The 17,688-nt window shown below is 47.6% G+C and overlaps 1 protein-coding gene across 3 annotated transcripts in view; it reads right to left on the bottom strand.

Annotated features, from left to right (window-relative positions):
• PIDD1 (p53-induced death domain protein 1) overlaps window positions 1-3,019 on the bottom strand; it is an 80,064-nt gene extending 77,045 nt beyond the window's left edge. For all 3 annotated transcript variants that reach the window (XM_039533464.1, XM_039533462.1, XM_039533463.1), the window contains exons 1-2: window positions 2,694-3,019; window positions 249-662 (exon numbers count right to left, since the gene is read on the bottom strand). In XM_039533464.1, coding sequence (XP_039389398.1) covers window positions 249-662; window positions 2,694-2,958 — 679 coding nt within the window. In that variant the 5' untranslated portion in view covers window positions 2,959-3,019. The remainder of the gene's footprint in view (window positions 1-248; window positions 663-2,693) is intronic.
• Between the last annotated feature and the right edge of the window lie 14,669 nt (window positions 3,020-17,688).

The following is a 17,688-nucleotide window of genomic DNA, read 5'->3' as shown; positions in this document are numbered from 1 at the left end:
TCACTGACTAAATTGACAGGGCTCCATATAGACAATATCCTGCTCCTAGCAAGTTGTGTAAGAGATACCTCCCGATCCACAGCCCTGCTTGGGGGGTGATGAAGTAAGGGGGGCAGTGACAGACACCAAATCCCATTTAAAGGCTAGGTGTTACATGCCTTCCTGTTCAAAGACTCCCTAAAACCCACCCATTCCTTGTCAGGAGCTGGGGACATTCATTCTCTCTTTCTTCCGGGTGCACCTCTTACCAAGTGAGTCGGGGACACCCATCAATTGATTCCCTGAGAGATCCAGCTCCATGCAGTTATACAGACACCCGATCTCATCGGGAAGTGATTGCAGGGCGTTTTCAGACAGGTCCAGTCTCTGCAGCGCTGCCAGCTCCCCGATGCTCCGTGGTAGATCCCGGAGCTGGTTTTTCATGGCAGAGAAGAAAGTCAGCTTACTGAGCCGGCCAAAGTCTTCGGGCAGCTCCACCAGGCTGTTGTGGCACACCAAGAGCACACGGAGGCTGGCAAGGTCAGTGACGCAGCTGGGCAAACTGGAGAAGCTATTAAAGCTGAGATCCAGATGCGCGAGACATAGCAGACTCCCAAAATCTTGTGGCAAGGTTGTCAGGGAACCCTGCTGACAAGCACCGAATTCATCCTGGGTATGCCCACCTGGGGGCACGGAAAAGCAGAGAAAAAGGAGTCCATGTTACATGGATTCTGCTAAACTAGCATCAGATAGGCATGTACGGCTCCCTCTGAAATCAACAGCATGGCAAACTGGAAGTTCAGACAACGTTAATGGGGGCTGGAGGGATTGGTGCATGCAAGATGTATACATGGCCTAATGGCAAGTGCACTCAAGTGTGGCTCAGGAGACCTGGGTTCTATTCCCAGCACTGTCACTGAGTGAGTCACCTGTATGACTTCACCTGTGTCTCACTTTCTCAATCTGTAAAATGGGCTGTATCAATTGGGTGGGGGGAGTTCTGTGGAGCAGGGCATCTGCACTATATGTATGAGGGGTCTGTTTTATCAGTCATTCTTTTTTCAGTTCAATCTGACCCCTGGATGTTGAACACCTAAAATGTTGGTGTTTTAACAGCCGAGGAGGAGAGGATTGATTTATCTGGTACACAGTGGGAGAAGGGAGAACTAGGAGTTATAGGATGCACTTATGAAAGAGGCAATTTTAGCTGAAGATGGGAAAATGTCCCTGAGAGGGAGGCATATTTGGCTGTCACACAGTTTCCCCAAGGGAAATGATAGAAGCTTCACTGCTTGGGACATTTAAAACTAGCCTGAACAGCAGCACATTGGTGATAACCCATACTGGCAGGAAGGAGGACTACACGGTCTAATAGCTTTCCCCACCTCTAACTTCAACAGGTCTAGGTTTGATGGGAGGTGTGCTCAGGTATATAAGGGCAAGTTTGGCTCCAAATAACAAATCCAGCACATTCAAAGGATTTCTGACTTGCTTGAGACTACCAGGGCAAGTGACCCATGGGGGGCGGGGGGGCAGAGAGTGGCAGCCATATGATTTAAATTCACACTTCCATAAACGTACCAATACCCTCCCTCCTACTCACCACCCTCCTGCAGTGCAATTTTAAATGCTTACATTAGAGGATACCACAGGATTTTTTGTTGTACAATCGAAGAAAGATTAATATTTGAGAAACCCTGGATTAGCAAATAGTACGGTTTAAATAAGGAATTCATAGCGAACCAAGTTTTTCTACTTTTTTCCAGATATTCAGTATCTGAGCACTTCACAGCATAAATCTTTGGAGGTAAGGAAGTATTAATATGCCCATTCTACAGATGGGAAAAGGGAGACCCAGATCCACAAAGGTATTTAGACTTCTAACCTCCCTTGATTTCAAATACCTTTGTGGATCTGGGCCAGAGATACTTGCCTAAAGTCGCATTCTGGTGGAGCAGGGGAATGAACCAGGTCTCCTGACTCTCAGGTTAGTGTCCTAACCACTGGACCATCCTTTCCTCTCTGACATGCTCATATAGTTCCCCCCAGAAGACTGAGTGGTTCAACATTTTTCCAAGATTACTAAAAACACACCATTCGTATTCACAGCCTCCTAGCATACAAAAACTGGGAAGCCAAAGAAGAAATACAATGGTCAACAGGTATTTATTGAATGTCATCATGCCATTGGCTACAAGTCATAGGCATATCCACTCCAATACTTTTTGTGCTCCTGATAAGTTAGTTTCTTTGCTGTTCATTCTCAAACCATGTTCTCAGCCTGTGCTGCAGGACACAGGATGAGGGTCTGTTCAGAAAGCTACAGCAGAACAAAATGCAGTAAAAGGAATCATTACCTCAACGAGGTGGAGGGAGGGGGAAATCACCAAAAATTATTTCAATCAGACTCTCCACAACTAAAGATCCAACCCAGTCTCCATTCAAGTGACATTCAAACAAAAGGCTGCACCTGTCAGACTGAATCAAGTGAGGAAAGTGGTCCCCAACAGCTGTGGAAACAAAGGATGGTAATAACAGCCCCTACGCTGGATCTTCCTGAATCTGCATGCTGCTCCCTGTAAGGCGAACAGACCCAAAGCCGCTGCAAGGGGCTTTAGTGCACAATGGACACCATAAAGCACATCCATCCTGTAGGAGCCGAGAAAAAGAGCCAAGCCTAGATGAATGGGCAGGGATGCTTCTCTGTGTCTTACCTTTGAGCACCAGGGACTTCAGGCACTTCAGGACAGGAATGCTGCCCAGAGTGGAGTCTATGAGAGCATCATTGCAGTTCAGCCGCAGGAATTCCACCTGGGCCATCTCTTCCCTTCGTTTCTCAAACAGCTCAAGGAACTGGCGACAGCCATCGGGGTACACATCCAGGTTCAGCCTGTTGCCTGCAAGGCGGCAGCCCTCAAGTGCGGCAGTCACAAAACTGCCCTCCCCCAAAGCCTCCCCAACCTCCGGCAGCTCTGCCATCTTCTGCTGTTAGTCCACTGGGGCCGGAGCATGTTTTGACTTGCCAGGCAGGCAGGCAGGCACTGGCAGCGCCACAAGGCAGCCGTGATGACGAGAAAGGAGGCTCTGAAAGGGGACAGGAGCACACAGTGAAGCCCTATTGCCTCTGCAGAGCCTGGCTAGAAGAAGCTTGTAAACACAGCATCTTCCAACCGCAACAAGATGCATGGGGATTTACATACAGTACATCACTACAGATTTTATGGGCAGTTGGTATAGACTTTAAGGCCAGAAGGGACCATCATTATCATGATCATCTAGTCTGACTTCCTGCACATCGCAGGCCACAGAACCTCACCCAACCACTCCTAAAATAGACCCCTGAACTCTGGCAGAGTTACTGAAGTCCTCAAATCATGGTTTAAGAAACTTCAAGTTACAGAGAATCCACCATTTACATAAACAAGCAAATGATTATACCCCATGCTACAGAGGAAGGTGAAACCCCAGCAGGATCTCTGCCAATCTGACCCAAGGGAAAATTCCTTCCTGACCCCAAATATGGTGATCAATTAGACTCTGAACATGTGGGCAAGACCCACCAGCCAGAAACCTGAGAAAGAATTCTCTGTAGTAACTCAGAGCCCTCCCCATCTAGTGTCTCATCACCAGCCATTGGAGATATTTGCTGCTAGCAATGGCAGAGCAGCTATGTGCTACGTATAGCAATGAGGTGGAACAGCCACCTTGGTGCATCCCCTCCATCTAGCCAGAAAACAGAGTCATCTCCAGAAATGTAGAGGGTGTAATCAAAGGAGAAGGCTTGCTTAGGATAATAATACCTAACTCTTCTATAGGACCTTTCATCAGTAGGTCTCAAAGTGCCTTACAAAGGAGATCAGTATCATTACTCCCATTTTATAGATGAGGAAACAAAGGCACAGAGAGGCAAAGCAACTTGCCCAAGGTCACCCAGCAGGTCAAGGGCAAAGCCAGGAGACCTGGGTTCTGTGCCTAAGTCCTGGGCCAGCACCTGATCCAATAAGCCATACTGACTGTTGTGTAATTAGGAGCAATGGGATGAAATTGCAGAGAAGAGAAAGTAGAGGTGGGTTGGCTCACATCAACACAAGGACTAGGGAACACAACTTGTGATGTAACTATGCAGTGATGTAATGAAAAAGAAAAAAATCATCACATTTATGCACTAGCTGGGACCAGGAGTACCATGGGGGAAGCACACACAGCCTTGCGTGTTATGAGAGTGGGAGAAGAGGGAAAGACCAATGGGGGATAAATTCTTCATTGCCCCCTTCACCTTGTGCGGTCATCTATACCACTGGTTTTCAACCTTTTTTTCCATCTGCAAACCCCTGCAAGAGGATGTGCAGACTGTGTTTGAAACGTTAGACATAGTTTGCAGGACCACAAGTTGAAAACCACTGATCTACCTGTGTAATTTGAATGCAAAATGCAATTAGTCATTCTGCTTTGCTAGCAGTTACACAGGTGTTACCGTTAAGCCCTACATTTCAAAGGAGTTCAGTACATTAGCCCCATTTTACAGAAGGGGAAAGTGAGGCACAGGGAGGGAAGCAACTTGCCCAAGATCATCCGGCAGGCCGATGGCAGAGCCAGGAAGAGAATGTGGCTCTCCTGAGTCCCAGCCTAGTGCTCTACCCGCTGTACTGCCTCCCCTAGGCAAGGCCCATAGCCACGGGGAGCTGAGCCCCACAGAGCTGTCTGGTAACACTCTGGCAAGCCCAGAAGCTGCAGCGACGGGCTCTTGAGGGAGGAGCCCCCAGCGCTGCTTCCCCTAAGGCTGGGGGGACGCAGGCTGCGGGGAGAGGCAAGGAACATTTCGGAGGGAGGGAACTAAACTAGCTCAGCCATGAGCCACAGCAGGGCGGGACGGGACGTGGCCCCAGCGCCTCCGCGGTCGCAGGAAACGCAAAGCGGCCGGGAACAGGGCCCTTGTACCCCCCCCGCGCCGCCCGGCTGCAGCTGCGGGGATCGGGGGCAAAGCCAGAGCCCGGGGGGGGGGGGGGTAACGCTGCCCCACTTTACCCCGCGTCCCGACGCTGCCTGGGGCAGGGGAGCGGGCTCCTGCTCCGGGGCCGCCGCGAGCCCCGCTTCCGCCGCCCCGCGCACTTGGTGGAAGTTGGGAGGCGGCGCGGAGCAGCGCCCCTTAGCCCTGCCAGGCCCCGCGCGGCTCTTACCCGGGCGGGAGAACACGGGGCCCCGCGCGGCAAGGGACCGGGACTGCACCCGCCAGCGCCGCGATCTGGAGCCCGCCCCGCTCTTAAAGGGACACTCCCCGGGGGGCGGAGGGGCGATCTGCAGCCAATTCTGCAGCCCGGCTGGTCTAGGCACCTGTGTGCCAGGCGGCTGCTCGCGGTTTGAGGAAGCGGGAAACTGGCAGCTTTGCTTGGCCAGAAGTGCAGCCACGCTGGTGCACGGACCTGGTGGCTCACCCCCCCTCCTAAAGCAACACACACACACACACTCTCACTCTCTCTCTCTCTCTCCCCCACCACTGGAGTTACACTTCCAAACCAAACCGATTTAGCTAGCAATGAGCTTGCATCCTCCTCCTTCCTTCTGCCAGTGATTATATTGAAGTGTAAGGTCCCAGAGCCTGGGCTCCAGTCCCAGCCCAAACAGCTACACTGCAATTTACAGCCTGAGGGTATGGCTACACTTGCAGCTGTACAGCACTGGGAGTTAAACCTGTCTTTGTACAGCTCTGTAGGGAAAGCACTGCAGTGTGGCCACACTGACAGCTACCAGCGCTGCAGTGTGGCCACATTTGCAGCAGTGTTGGGAGTGGTGCATTATGGGCAGCTATCTCACAGAGCACCTCTTCCCATTCTGCCCTGTGGGAAGGGGGCGCAGGGTGCAGGTCATTCTGGTTCCTGTTCCAATGCCCCATGATGCATTGCTTCACATCCCAGCAATCCCTCTGTTTCCGTCCACATTTGGCGCCATCTTTCCACGTTTTTTGTGCAGCGCGCAGTCTGCGGGAAATGGAGCCCGAACTGCTGAGGAGTATGCTGACGAGTCTCGCCAGCACATCATGTTTGGCAGTTGAGCCAAAGATCCAAAGTGACAGTGAGGAATCCGACAATGATAGCGAGTCGTGTAATGCATACGACACGAAATTGCTTGTGGCATTCACAGACATGCTCAGCACTGTGGAACGCCGCTTTTGGACTCGGGAAACAAGCACTGAGTGGTGGGATCACATCATCATGCAAGTCTGGGATGACGAGCAGTGGCTGCAGAACTTTCGGATGAGAAAAGCCACTTTCATGTGACTGTGTGAGGAGCTCGCCCCCACCCTGCGGCGCAAGAACACGAGATTGAGAGCTGCCCTGCCAGTGGAGAACCGGGTGGCTATTGCAATCTGGAAGCTGGCAACTCCAGACAGCTACCGATCGGTCGCGAACCAGTTTGGAGTGGGAAAGTCGACCGTTAGAATCGTGTTGATGCAAGTTTGCAGGGGCCATTAATCGCATCCTGCTAAGAAGAACCGTGACTCTGGAGAACGTCCAGGACATTGTGGATGGCTTTGCACAAATGTGTTTCCCTAACTGTGGAGGGGCGATAGATGGGATGCATATTCCTATTCTGGCACCACCCCACCTAGCATCCGAGTACGTTAATTGGAAGGGGTATTTCTCTATGGTTCTCCAGGCGCTTGTGGATCACCGTGGACGTTTCACTGACATTAATGCAGGCTGGCCCGGAAAGGTGCATGATGCACGCATCTTTCGTAACACTGTCCTCTTCAGGAAGCTACAGGCCGGGACTTTTTTCCCAGAGCGGAAGATCACAGTAGGGGACGTTGAAATGCCCATTGTGATCCTTGGAGACGCCGCTTACCCGTTAATGCCGTGGCTCATGAAACCGTACACAGGGAGCCTTGACAGCAGCAAGGACCGATTCAACTACAGGCTAAGCCGTTGCCGAATGACTGTGGAGTGTGCTTTTGGCCGTTTAAAGGGCCGCTGGTGATCTCTGTATGGGAAGCTGGACTTGGGGGAAAGCAGCATCCCCGTGGTTATATCCGCGTGCTGTACCCTCCATAATATTTGTGAAGGGAAGGGTGAAAGATTCAGTCAGGCATGGACCTCTGAGGTTCAACGCCTGGAGGCTGAATTTGCACAGCCAGAGAGCAGGGCTACTAGAGAGGCGCAGCACAGGGCTGCAAGGATTAGGGATGCCTTGAGGAAGGAATTTGAGGCTGAAAACCAACAGTAATGTTTGGTGCCTTGCACGGGAGTGAAGTGCAGTGGTTACAATGTTAGTAGGAATCTGTGTTTGCTAAGCTGATTTGCAGTGCCTGTTTCTTTCCTGGGCTAAGGTATCTTTAACTTTATGCAATAATAAAGACTGTTTTCAAAGCCAAAAATTCATTTATTGAAAAGAAAATTAATTTATTGAAAGAAACACAACTTTTTTGGAATCTGAAAGGGCAAGGGGTGGGTAACTGTACAATCACAGATTTGCATATGTCCTGTCTGGAGTGCTGTGCAATGACTGCTGCACTTCAGGCTGGCTATACTGCATGGTGATGGGGGTTGAGTGCAGAGGGTAAGGGTCATAGTTCTCAGGGCTGGTTGGTGAACATACAGGTGTTGGAGGCAGCTGGTGGTGGTAAGAACCCGGATGTTGGGGAAGGCAGGTTGGAGCTGACATGGGGGCACAAGGCAAAGAGCTTTGGGACAAGAGGTGCAGGGGGGGGCGGGGGTGGTAGTGCTCCGCCTGCATGGCTACGAGAGCCTGGATAGAGTCCGCTTGGCACTCCAGGATGCTTAGCAGCCGCTCCGTGCTTTGCTTCCTGTGTGCTGCGTTTTCCTTGCGGATCCTGCTTTCCCTCTCCCTCCACTCCTGCGCTTTCTGATTCTCTGTGAGAGATTGGTTTATCACTTCTTGCAGCATCTCGTCTTTGCTTTTCCGCGGTCTCTTCTGGAGGTTTTGCAGTCTCTCAGCCGGTGATAACACGGACAGCCAAGATCTCAAGGTTGCATCTGCAAAGGCAAAATGCAACACTTAACAGAGGCAGCATTGTTTATACCAGACAGAGTAATTCCCCTGCACTTAAGGAGGGCACATACAGTCTTCACAATAGCATAATTTTCCCATCCCAAAGAGAGCGCACATAACCCACGGGAACCCCGAAATGGTGAGTAAGGGGGACTGATTGTTTCAGGGCTGTACTGTCCTCTGGGTTTCTGTGCATTGGGGAGAGCCAACAGCTGCAGGGGGCACCTACACTGAACACTATCCCAACATTTTCCACAGGAGTTTATCCTGGAAGATATCTCGCTGCTGCAGGTCACCTGGGAAGCACGGGAGGGTCTTCTACTGCAATGCGGATTCCGCCCTGGCCCCTATGCAGCTTGCCTGTGTGCAGCAATGGTCCCCCCACCCCTCGTGGCACAGTGGCGCGGACGCGTTAGCCTGACTGGGACAAGGACCACACTGGCTCTCCCAATGAACCTGCACAAGCGCATTGCCCACGCTCTGGATGAGACTTTTGAAGAGATTACCGAGGCCAATTACAGCGACGTGATAGATCACATCAATGCGCTATTCCGCATGTAGGCATGCATGCATGCAGCCCTAACCCTCCCTCCTCTCCCAAAAAATTTCCATCATGAAAATAAAAGCCACTTACCGGGAACTCGCTTCTCTGTTTGTCCTCCACCAAGTACCGGCTGCTGCGACTGGCTACCTTCCTCCTGGCTTGAGAAGAGCTCCTGGCTGCATGCCTCAGGGGACTCTGGGGTGTCTCTCCCCACCCCAGTACCCTCACTCTCGCTTTCCTCCTCCTCCTCCTCCCCCTGCTCTGAAGTGTCCATCGTGGTCCTCGGAGTGGAGGTGGGGTCACCCCCAAGTATCACGTCCAGCTCTTTGTAGAAACAGCAGGTCGTGGGGGCAGCACCGGAGTGGCGGTTTCCCTCGCGGGCTTTGCAGTAGGCATTCTGCAGCTCCTTCACTTTAACCCTGCACTGCAGCGCGTCCCGGTCATGGCCCCTTTCCAGCATGACCCTTGATATCTGCCCATAAGTATCGTAATTCCTACGGCTGGAGCGCAGCTGGGACTGCACAGCTTCCTCCCCCCAAACACTGATGAGGTCCAGCAACTCGCCATTGCTCCATGCTGGGGCTCGTTTGGCGCGTGGAGGCATGGTGACCTGGAAAGATTCACTGATTGCACTCTACACCAGGCTGAGCAAACAGGAAGGGGATTTTTCAAATTCCCAGGGAATTTAAAGGGCGGGTCTGACAGTTGGTCACCTGAGGCCAGGGCAGTAGAGTTCGAACTGATGAGCAGAGTGGCTAGAACAGGCATTCTGGGATACTGCCGAATACTTCTGGAGGCCAATAACAGCGCTTTGGGTGGCCACACTGGCGGGGCAGCGCTGCATCAGCAGCGCTATAGTCTTTATTCCTCTTGCAGAAGTGGAGTACAACCAGCGCTGTAGCCAGGGAGATACAGCGCTGTATGTGCCTTGCCAGTGTGGACGGTGAGTGAGTTGCAGCGCTGTAAAGCCACCACCAGCGCTGCAACGCTCAAGTGTAGCCAAGCCCTCAGTCAGCTAACATGGACAACAGGCATTTTATTATTGTCCGGGTAGACATACGCCAAGTGCAGTAGCAGGGAGAGGGTGCTGAGGCAACGCCATGTGTAACTTTTTTACACTCCCCCTTTTCCTGTACTTCAGCTTCACTCTGTACTGCAGCACAAGTCAGAGGTATGCCTTTTCAAAAAGCGTTAATGGAATGAAGCCGTTACAATTTGCAAATCAGCATCAAAGAGTGAGTGGTGTACAATTCCTTAGTAAATAAATATTAGAACACACAAAAACATTGTAAATAGTATTTGGAGTACTCATGCATAATTTTTAAACAAAAGCTGCTAAGTAGTAAGTCTACCAGGCATGTCTACAGGGCATGTCTACAGGGCCACGGAGAGTGGGTTCAGGACCCCCCAGCAAGGATGGACCGGCTAAACAGGGCTGCCAGGCCCTGGTAATTTGTACAGGTTCCCCCCCGCCGTCAGCGCTGCATGTCTACACTTAAAACGTTGCATCTGTATTGCTTTAATGAAGATTCTGTACACCAGAGGGAGAGAGCACTGTTCACACAGAGGAGAAAAGGGTTAGGTTGGTTGCTCAGCAGCATGGATTTTTCACACCCCTGAGTGACATAGTTATCCCAATATAGGTCTGTAGTATAGATAGAGTGACCAGATGTCCTGATTTTATAGGGAAAACCCCAATATTTGGGTCTTTTTCCTATATAGGCTCCTATTACCCGCCACCCCCTGTTCTGATTTTTCACATTTTCCGTCTGGTCACCCTAAGTGTAGATCAGATCACAAACTTCTCCCACTTTGTTGCTGTTACATGTATTTAAATGCATGGTTCTAACATAAGTTAAAGTTCTCTGCTTTAAAACACACATGCACTATTAACTTCTTTCAGAGATGATTTCTCAGTCTCTGTAGTCAGCTGCATGCTTCTGAGCTTGAGAAAAAACATCAACATCTGCATTTTTTACCAAACACTTAAGAGGCAAACCAAATTCTGGTACTTCACATAGTGTGCATACATTCTCCACACTTCTCTCTTTCTTTAGGCCACAAACAAACAAAAAATCAAATGCTGCAGTATAAATAGGCTTGGTAGGATTTGATTTTTATTGGTAAATGTCATTAAACATTGATTTCACTGTACACACACCAACCAACAAAACATAATGTTTTTGATAAAAATCAAAATTTACAGAGAGGCAAATTTTAAAAAACCCACTGCTTGAGAACTTGAGTTTGATTTAAGTATATTATTTACTTTTTATATTTTGACATATGATGTTGACAATCTGTGTTTTAATAATAAATAATAATAATAATAAAGCTATAACTTTTTGAATTTCAGTGTCTACTGTTATTTAATAATTGTTGTCTGACCCTCCATAATTTCCACAAACTGTGAAAATTTAAATAGATAAAAATGCTTAAAAATAAACATTGATATTATCTGCTGACATTATAAGACATAAGAATGGCCAGCCAGCCATACTGGCCATTGACTCTAGGCTCCACAGCCATCTTCTCTCTTGTGCCGTGACCTGTGTATCTGCTTCCTGACTGGGATTTTTCCAGGCTGCACAGTTCCCCAGCAAAGTCAGACAAGTAAGGCCTATTTTTTTTTCCCCTCTGAGATGGTAAACAGTATAATTGCTCACAGCTAAATTACCACACAGCTCTTTATAAGGAAGCACATTCTCAATGTAAAAGCACTAGAGAGAAAATATATGAAAAATAATAAAAAGCTACCCACCTGTATAAGCTTACCAGAGATCACCCCAGCTCCAGCAAGGGCTCCGGTAGGAGTCAATCCTTCAAACCGCACCAAGAGATTTTCCTGTGGTTACAAATTCACAATGGCCTTGCAGGGCCAGTGCAAGGAAGTTTCGCGCCCTAGGCGAAACTTCCACCTTGTGCCCCCCTCCAACCCTGCGGCAGCTCCCGCCCTCCCCACCCTGAGGCACCCCCAGCAGCAGCTCCTCCCTCACCCTGTGGCGCCCCCCCCACGGCAGCTCCCCCCGCCGGGGAGCCATGCAGCACCTCCCCACCCCAGTTCACCTCACCTCTGCTGTTTGACGCCACAAGCCTGGGAGGTGGGAGAATTAGAGCGGGGGTGACGTACTCGTGGAGGATGCGGAGCAGAGGTGAGCTGGGGTGGGGAGCCCTGTGGCAGCTCCCCTCCCCGCCCTGAGGCACACCCAGGGCAGCTCTCCACCGCCCCCCCCCCCGGCCCAGGGAGCTGTGTGGCACCTCCCCACCCCAGCTCACCTCTGCTCTGCGTCCTCCCCGAGCACGCCACCCCCGTTCTAATTCTCCTCCCAGGCTTGCAGCGCCAAACAGCTGATTGGCGCTGCAAGCCTGGGAGGCGGGAGAAGTGGAGTAGTGATCGTGCACTCGGGGAGGAACCGCTGTAAAAAAAAATTGGGGGCACTACTTTTTGGTGCCCCCAAATCTTGGCGCCCTAGGCAACTGCCTAGTTCACCTTAATGGTAGCACTGGCCCTATGGCCTTGGCTCAGAACACCCCCATGAATCTGTGGCCTTGGCTACACCTGCAAATTTGCAGTGCTGCAGCAGGGTGTGAAAACACACCCTCTCCAGCGCTGCAAATTGCGGCGCTGCAAAGCGCCAGTGTGGTCAAAGCCCCTCCAGCGCTGTCCGTTACTCCCCACAGGGAGGTGGAGTACGGACAGCGCTGGGAGAGCTCTCTCCCAGCGCTGGCGCTTTGACTACACTTAGCGCTTCAAAGCGCTGCCGCGGCAGCGCTCTGAAGTGCAAGTGTAGCCAAAGCCTAAGAGTCACTCCTTTATCCAATTTGAGTCTTTGATATGCAGAGCGTGCCACAAGGACTCATTGTTTCAGGCAGACAATGGGATTCTCCTCAGGTATTTCCTAGGAAATGCATTAAACTAAAAACACCCCCCTGAACACAGCAAGTTTCAGCGCTGTAAAGTGCCAGTGTAGACAGCGCACCAGTGCAGGGAGCACAGCTACGCCCCTTGTGACCACAAAAGCCACATTAAAGTGCTGGTGCTTTAGCGTTGTCAGTGTAGACTAGCCCTAAATCTTGTCTGGTCTGTTTTTTCAAGAGAGTCCTTTGAAGCTCATAACACTTCCCAAGCTTTACATTAGTCCTGTCTCCCCCTTAAAGATGTTACATACAGTCCTACAGCAATATATAAACATTTGCATTTTTAATACAATGAACTCCTAAGATATTTAAACTTAAATCAGTAAGGTTTAATATAACTCAGTAACAGTAAGGTTTGTCCAGGATATTGCAGGGAATTGCTATATCTGTCACAGTAAGTATAAGACAAGAGACAACATATGGATACATAATGACATATGGGTTACATTCATAAGCCAGCTCCATGCACCTACATGGGAAACAGCCATTATTATTGGTACCCTTTCTGCGGCCCAAGCGGTTAGTCAATATTAGGGGGTATTGCTGAGAGAAATTAATGATACGAGTCAGGTATTTCTGGGTGCAACTCTGCTTATTCACAAAGAATCTACACAAACTTGTTTCCCTGAAGAAATAGAAACAAACCACAAAAGGCAGTCTCTCTGCTCAGAAACCCAAATCTGCCTTTTCAGTAGTACTGTACCATAAGCCCTATACCTCAATGTCTCTCCAGGGACACACTCACCATTACTTCTCTCTCTGTAGTGTGCCTTGGCTTTCTGCCTCACACATACATGCACACATAGCTGCAAGCAAACAATCAATCCCCTTCTAGCCCCTTTATTTGCAGATACAGGGTTTAACTCTGCTCAGGTTTTCTAATGCAGCCTATTACCTTGGGCAGTGGCTTCCTATTGTTCCTAGTGATCACTATATATAAATGGGCCTGACTGCTCTTTCCATCAAGCCTGAATGAAGGACTGTTAGCACACTCATCAGTTTTAACTAACACTATGATTATTGGCAGCCATTAATACCTTCCAGCATAACACTATTTTCTGCATTTTAATAGTGTCCAAAGGGCCCAAGCAGGATCAGGGCTCTATTGTGCTAGGGGCTGTACAAATACACAGGAAAACATGGTCCCAGCTGCAGTGTAATTCAGCTTTCTAATCTAATCCAGAATGCCATCTGAGTGTATTTGTACAGGACAATCTGAATGCCATGATATAACAATGTGATGTGATAATTCAGAGAGAGTTAAACTCTGTCTTTGACCAGGGGGACAACAAGTGCAACAGAAACAACTCAGCCATGAGGGGAAGGTGGCAAGAATGAGACTGGTCTCAGGTGAAGAAGATGATTGGTCATTCAAGGAGTATAAAAAGGAAAGGCTGGTAGTGTGTGTTTGGAGTGGTGTTAATGCAGGGAATGTGTTTTCCTGTGTGGTAGGAAACATGGTAAGACTGCTTGGAAGGAAATTAGCCCAAAGCTGTATATTTAAAGAAGAGGACTCCAAGACTGCCTTACTGTTTTGACTTCTGGCTGTGAGAAATCATTTGCTTTGTGTTTAGCTTCAGTGGCTTGGGTCTGCATCTTGCAATGAGTGCTTTGTAGAGAGACTCCCCATTGGCTTAAATGGGATTCTATGTGGCTCTGTATGCATAGAGTTCACATCAGTATTATGGGGGCCTGGTTTGGTTTTACCTGTAACAGACCAGTGCTTTGTCTGATTGTCTAGGTCAGTGGTTCTCAAACTTTTGTACTGGTGACCCCTTTCACACAGCAAGCCTCTGAGTGTGACCCCCCCCACCTCCATACATTAAGAACACTTTAATATATTAGACACCATTATAAATGCTGGAGGAAAAGTGGGGCTTGGGATGGAGGCTGACAGCTGGGGACCCCCCCATGTAATAACTTAGTGACCCCCCCTGAGGGGTCCTGACCCCCAGTTTGAGAACCCCTGGTCTAGGTGCACTGTTAATATACATAAGCTGTATGGGTTTTTGCTTTCCAAGCCCCTTTCAATCTATTTGACATACAAAGTCCAACCCCTTGTACCTATTATTCAGATGCAAGTGGCTTATTTACAGGTATTTATCCACTATTCAGGGGTCAAAATGCTTCTTCTCTACATCTCATTTATGCAGTCATTTTATTTTACACTCCCTATGGTGTCAATAGGTGCCCTGATGCTAAAGCAGCTGTAGCAAATGACCATGGTGAAATACCAGTCGAGCTGGATTTCTCTCTTCAATTTTCCACAAAACTCTGCTCCTCCATGTACCCCTGTACAAGGAAACATGCTCATGCTGCCATCAGACCACTGTGTAGGGTCCTTATGCTCCCCTTTCTTTTTCTCTGTTGTACTCTGAAACAGAGCTATGTAAAATGGCTACTTTCTTATTCAACAGATCTTTGTTTAGTTTACTTCAAGGGTCAAAATTAATGTTAACTCTTTAGAGCCTACCTAGCTGAGAGCAGGAGCTGAATTCTATCCTGGCTCTTGCATCATCTACAGACTGTTAATGAAATTCCAATTATCATGTCAAGTCTCCTGCTCCAAGTTTATCTGTATAACCCAATTTAAGATAGTGGAGCTGCACAGATGTAGTAATGTCTGACAATGGGGCTTGATTCAAGATGTATGATCCAGGAAGAACCTGCTGATTGCGCTTTCAGTTTGTAGGGCTATCAGTTAGAAAAAGCAGCTTTTACTTGTAAAGTGACCAAACTTTCTCTGGAAATCATTGTGAATAGAGCTGGCTGAAAATGTAGTAATGAAAGTTTTTTTTTCTTTCATTCCAAGCTTTTCACAAAACTACTTTTTCCATGACAAACCTTAAAATAGGAAGCAGCAAAGAGTCCTATGGCACTGATACTTAAAATGGGAATTTGTCTAAAAAAAAAGTCTTTAACTTTAGTCGGTTAAAAAATACTCCACCATAATGAAAATATTTTCCATCACAAAATGTTACACATCAAATCGGTCACAAACCAATCTGACCAGTTTTTAGTGCAGGAATAAACCCCACAGTGCCGTTTTTACAGCTTCAGAGCAGAACTGCACTTGGTTTATTTGCAGGCTTGTCAAAGAACAAAGATGTACTAGTCAACATTGCATTTTTTTTTTTCTATTTCACTTCCTAAATTTAAGGTGCAGTTCTGCCCTCACAAATGAATGTTTGCTTGTTTCTTTTTTATAAACATTGTAAGGTTGCAAGTTTATTCTTGCAATTAGAACTGGGCAAAGCAACACTTTTTGTCAACTTGGTTTTGACAAATTATTTGAAGAAATCAGATTGTTTTGTGAAGTTTGAACTTTTTTGATAAATTATTTTCACTTTGAACTTTTCAATCTAAAATAAAAAATTTTATGTTAGGTAGATTTCCATTTTAAACTGTCATGGAAAAAAGAAAAACTTTGCAAATCCAAGTTGCTACTGGAGGGTTTTTCCTGGATCAGACTGGTGTTAACTCTGCATAATGCCATGTTCTGACTCAGTCTAACCATGGCACATATGTTATCAACTTGTAAGTAGCAAGTAATGGAGGATTTCCTGTAATTGCAGGTTTCTGAGCAGCACATCTATACCCTGGGCCACCATTGTACTGCTGTGCAATGGGATATGTTTGTCCACCTGGGATATGCAAGTGACATATGGTTCCCAGTTCCCGCCCCCCTTCTTTTCAGAGGTAAACATGGGTTCAGCAGTGCCTCCAGGAAGGTTTGTGATCTTGGAGGTAGCAACAGGATAGCGGTCTTCAAATACATGAAAGGCTGCCATAAAAAAAGATGGAGAAAAGTTGCTCTCTCTTGCCACAGAGGGCAGGACAAGAGGTAATGGGTTCAACCTACAGCATAGCAGATTTGGATTAAATCTCAGGAAAAACTTCCTAACTGTAAGAACAGTAGGACAGTGGAACAAACTGCCTAGGGAAGTTGTGGAATCGCCTTCACTGGAGGTTTTCAAAAGGAGGCTGGATAGCAATTTGTCTTGGATGATTTAAACACAGTGTATCCTGCATCTTGGCAGGGGGTTAGAAGGGGCTGCAAGGGTCATCTAGTCTAACTCTATAATTCTAATGAAGTTATACACATGGCAATTGTTTGTTTAATTTACCATGTTGCTTTTCTGAAGCTTTACTTCAGTCAGATAGTCCAGTGTCTGTGCTGCTTATAGAAGGCACCTAGTTCCAATAGCATGTAACTTGGAAGTGCTTATAACTATCAGTTTTATTATTTCCTGTATCCAGGATAGGTACAGCATGAGCAGTGGCAGTAAGTTTCCCTGAAATACTTCCACCATTGTTTCAACCTTAACTGGGGCTTCTGTGTGTTATAGCAATATTAATAACTGAGTCTCCATGCCTATTTTAGTCCTTAGCTTCTTTGCCAAGATTGCCAACCATGATGATGAGCCACAGTTCTTGCTATGTGGATTCTTATCTGCTAGAAAATTGGACAGGAACAGTCAAACTTTCTTTGCGCACATCCATCAGGAGGTGATAATTTTCAGTTACTGCTAATTCAAGATGGATTTGAAGCAGAAAATTAAACTTCCTTATCCAGTCAAAAATTCCTTCAGCCATCCAGTCTCCAGAAAATAAGTATGCTATGGGTGTGATTCTTCTCTCACTTGCCAGGACTTTATGATGACTGGAGGTGCTCTGGATTTGATAATGTGATAATGAATTAATTACTTGGGTAATGGGGTGGAGAGTATGCTCATAAAATCTGCAGATGACACCAAGCTAGGAGGGGTTGCCATCACTTGGAGGGCAGCCTTAAAATTGACAATGACCTTGACAATTTGGAGAATTAGTCTAAAATCAGTAAAATGAAATTCAATAAAAACAAGGGCAAAATACTGCTCTTAAGAAGGAAAACTCAAATGCACAAATACAAAATGGGGAATAGCTGGGCTATGCAGCAGTACTGCTGAAAAGGATCTGGGTGTTATAGTGCAGTGGATCTCAACCTTTCCAGATTACTGTACCTCTTTCAGGAGTCTGATTTGTTTCCCCAAGTCTTACCTTACTTAAAAACTACTTACAAAATTAAAAAGTGTCACTGCACACTTACTGAATTGCCTACTTTCTCATTTGTACTGTATAATTATGAAATAAATCAATTGGAATATAAATATTGTACTTACATTTCAGTGTCTAGTTAATAGAGCAGTATAAACAAGTCACTTTATGAAATTTTAGTTTGTACTGACTTCACTAGTGCT

The sequence above is a fragment of the Mauremys reevesii genome, linkage group 4, assembly GCF_016161935.1.
Source record: "Mauremys reevesii isolate NIE-2019 linkage group 4, ASM1616193v1, whole genome shotgun sequence".
Lineage (NCBI taxonomy): Eukaryota > Metazoa > Chordata > Testudines > Geoemydidae > Mauremys > Mauremys reevesii.
The sequence above is the reverse complement of the archived record's forward strand: the minus strand, read 5'-3'. Positions and strand labels throughout refer to the sequence as shown.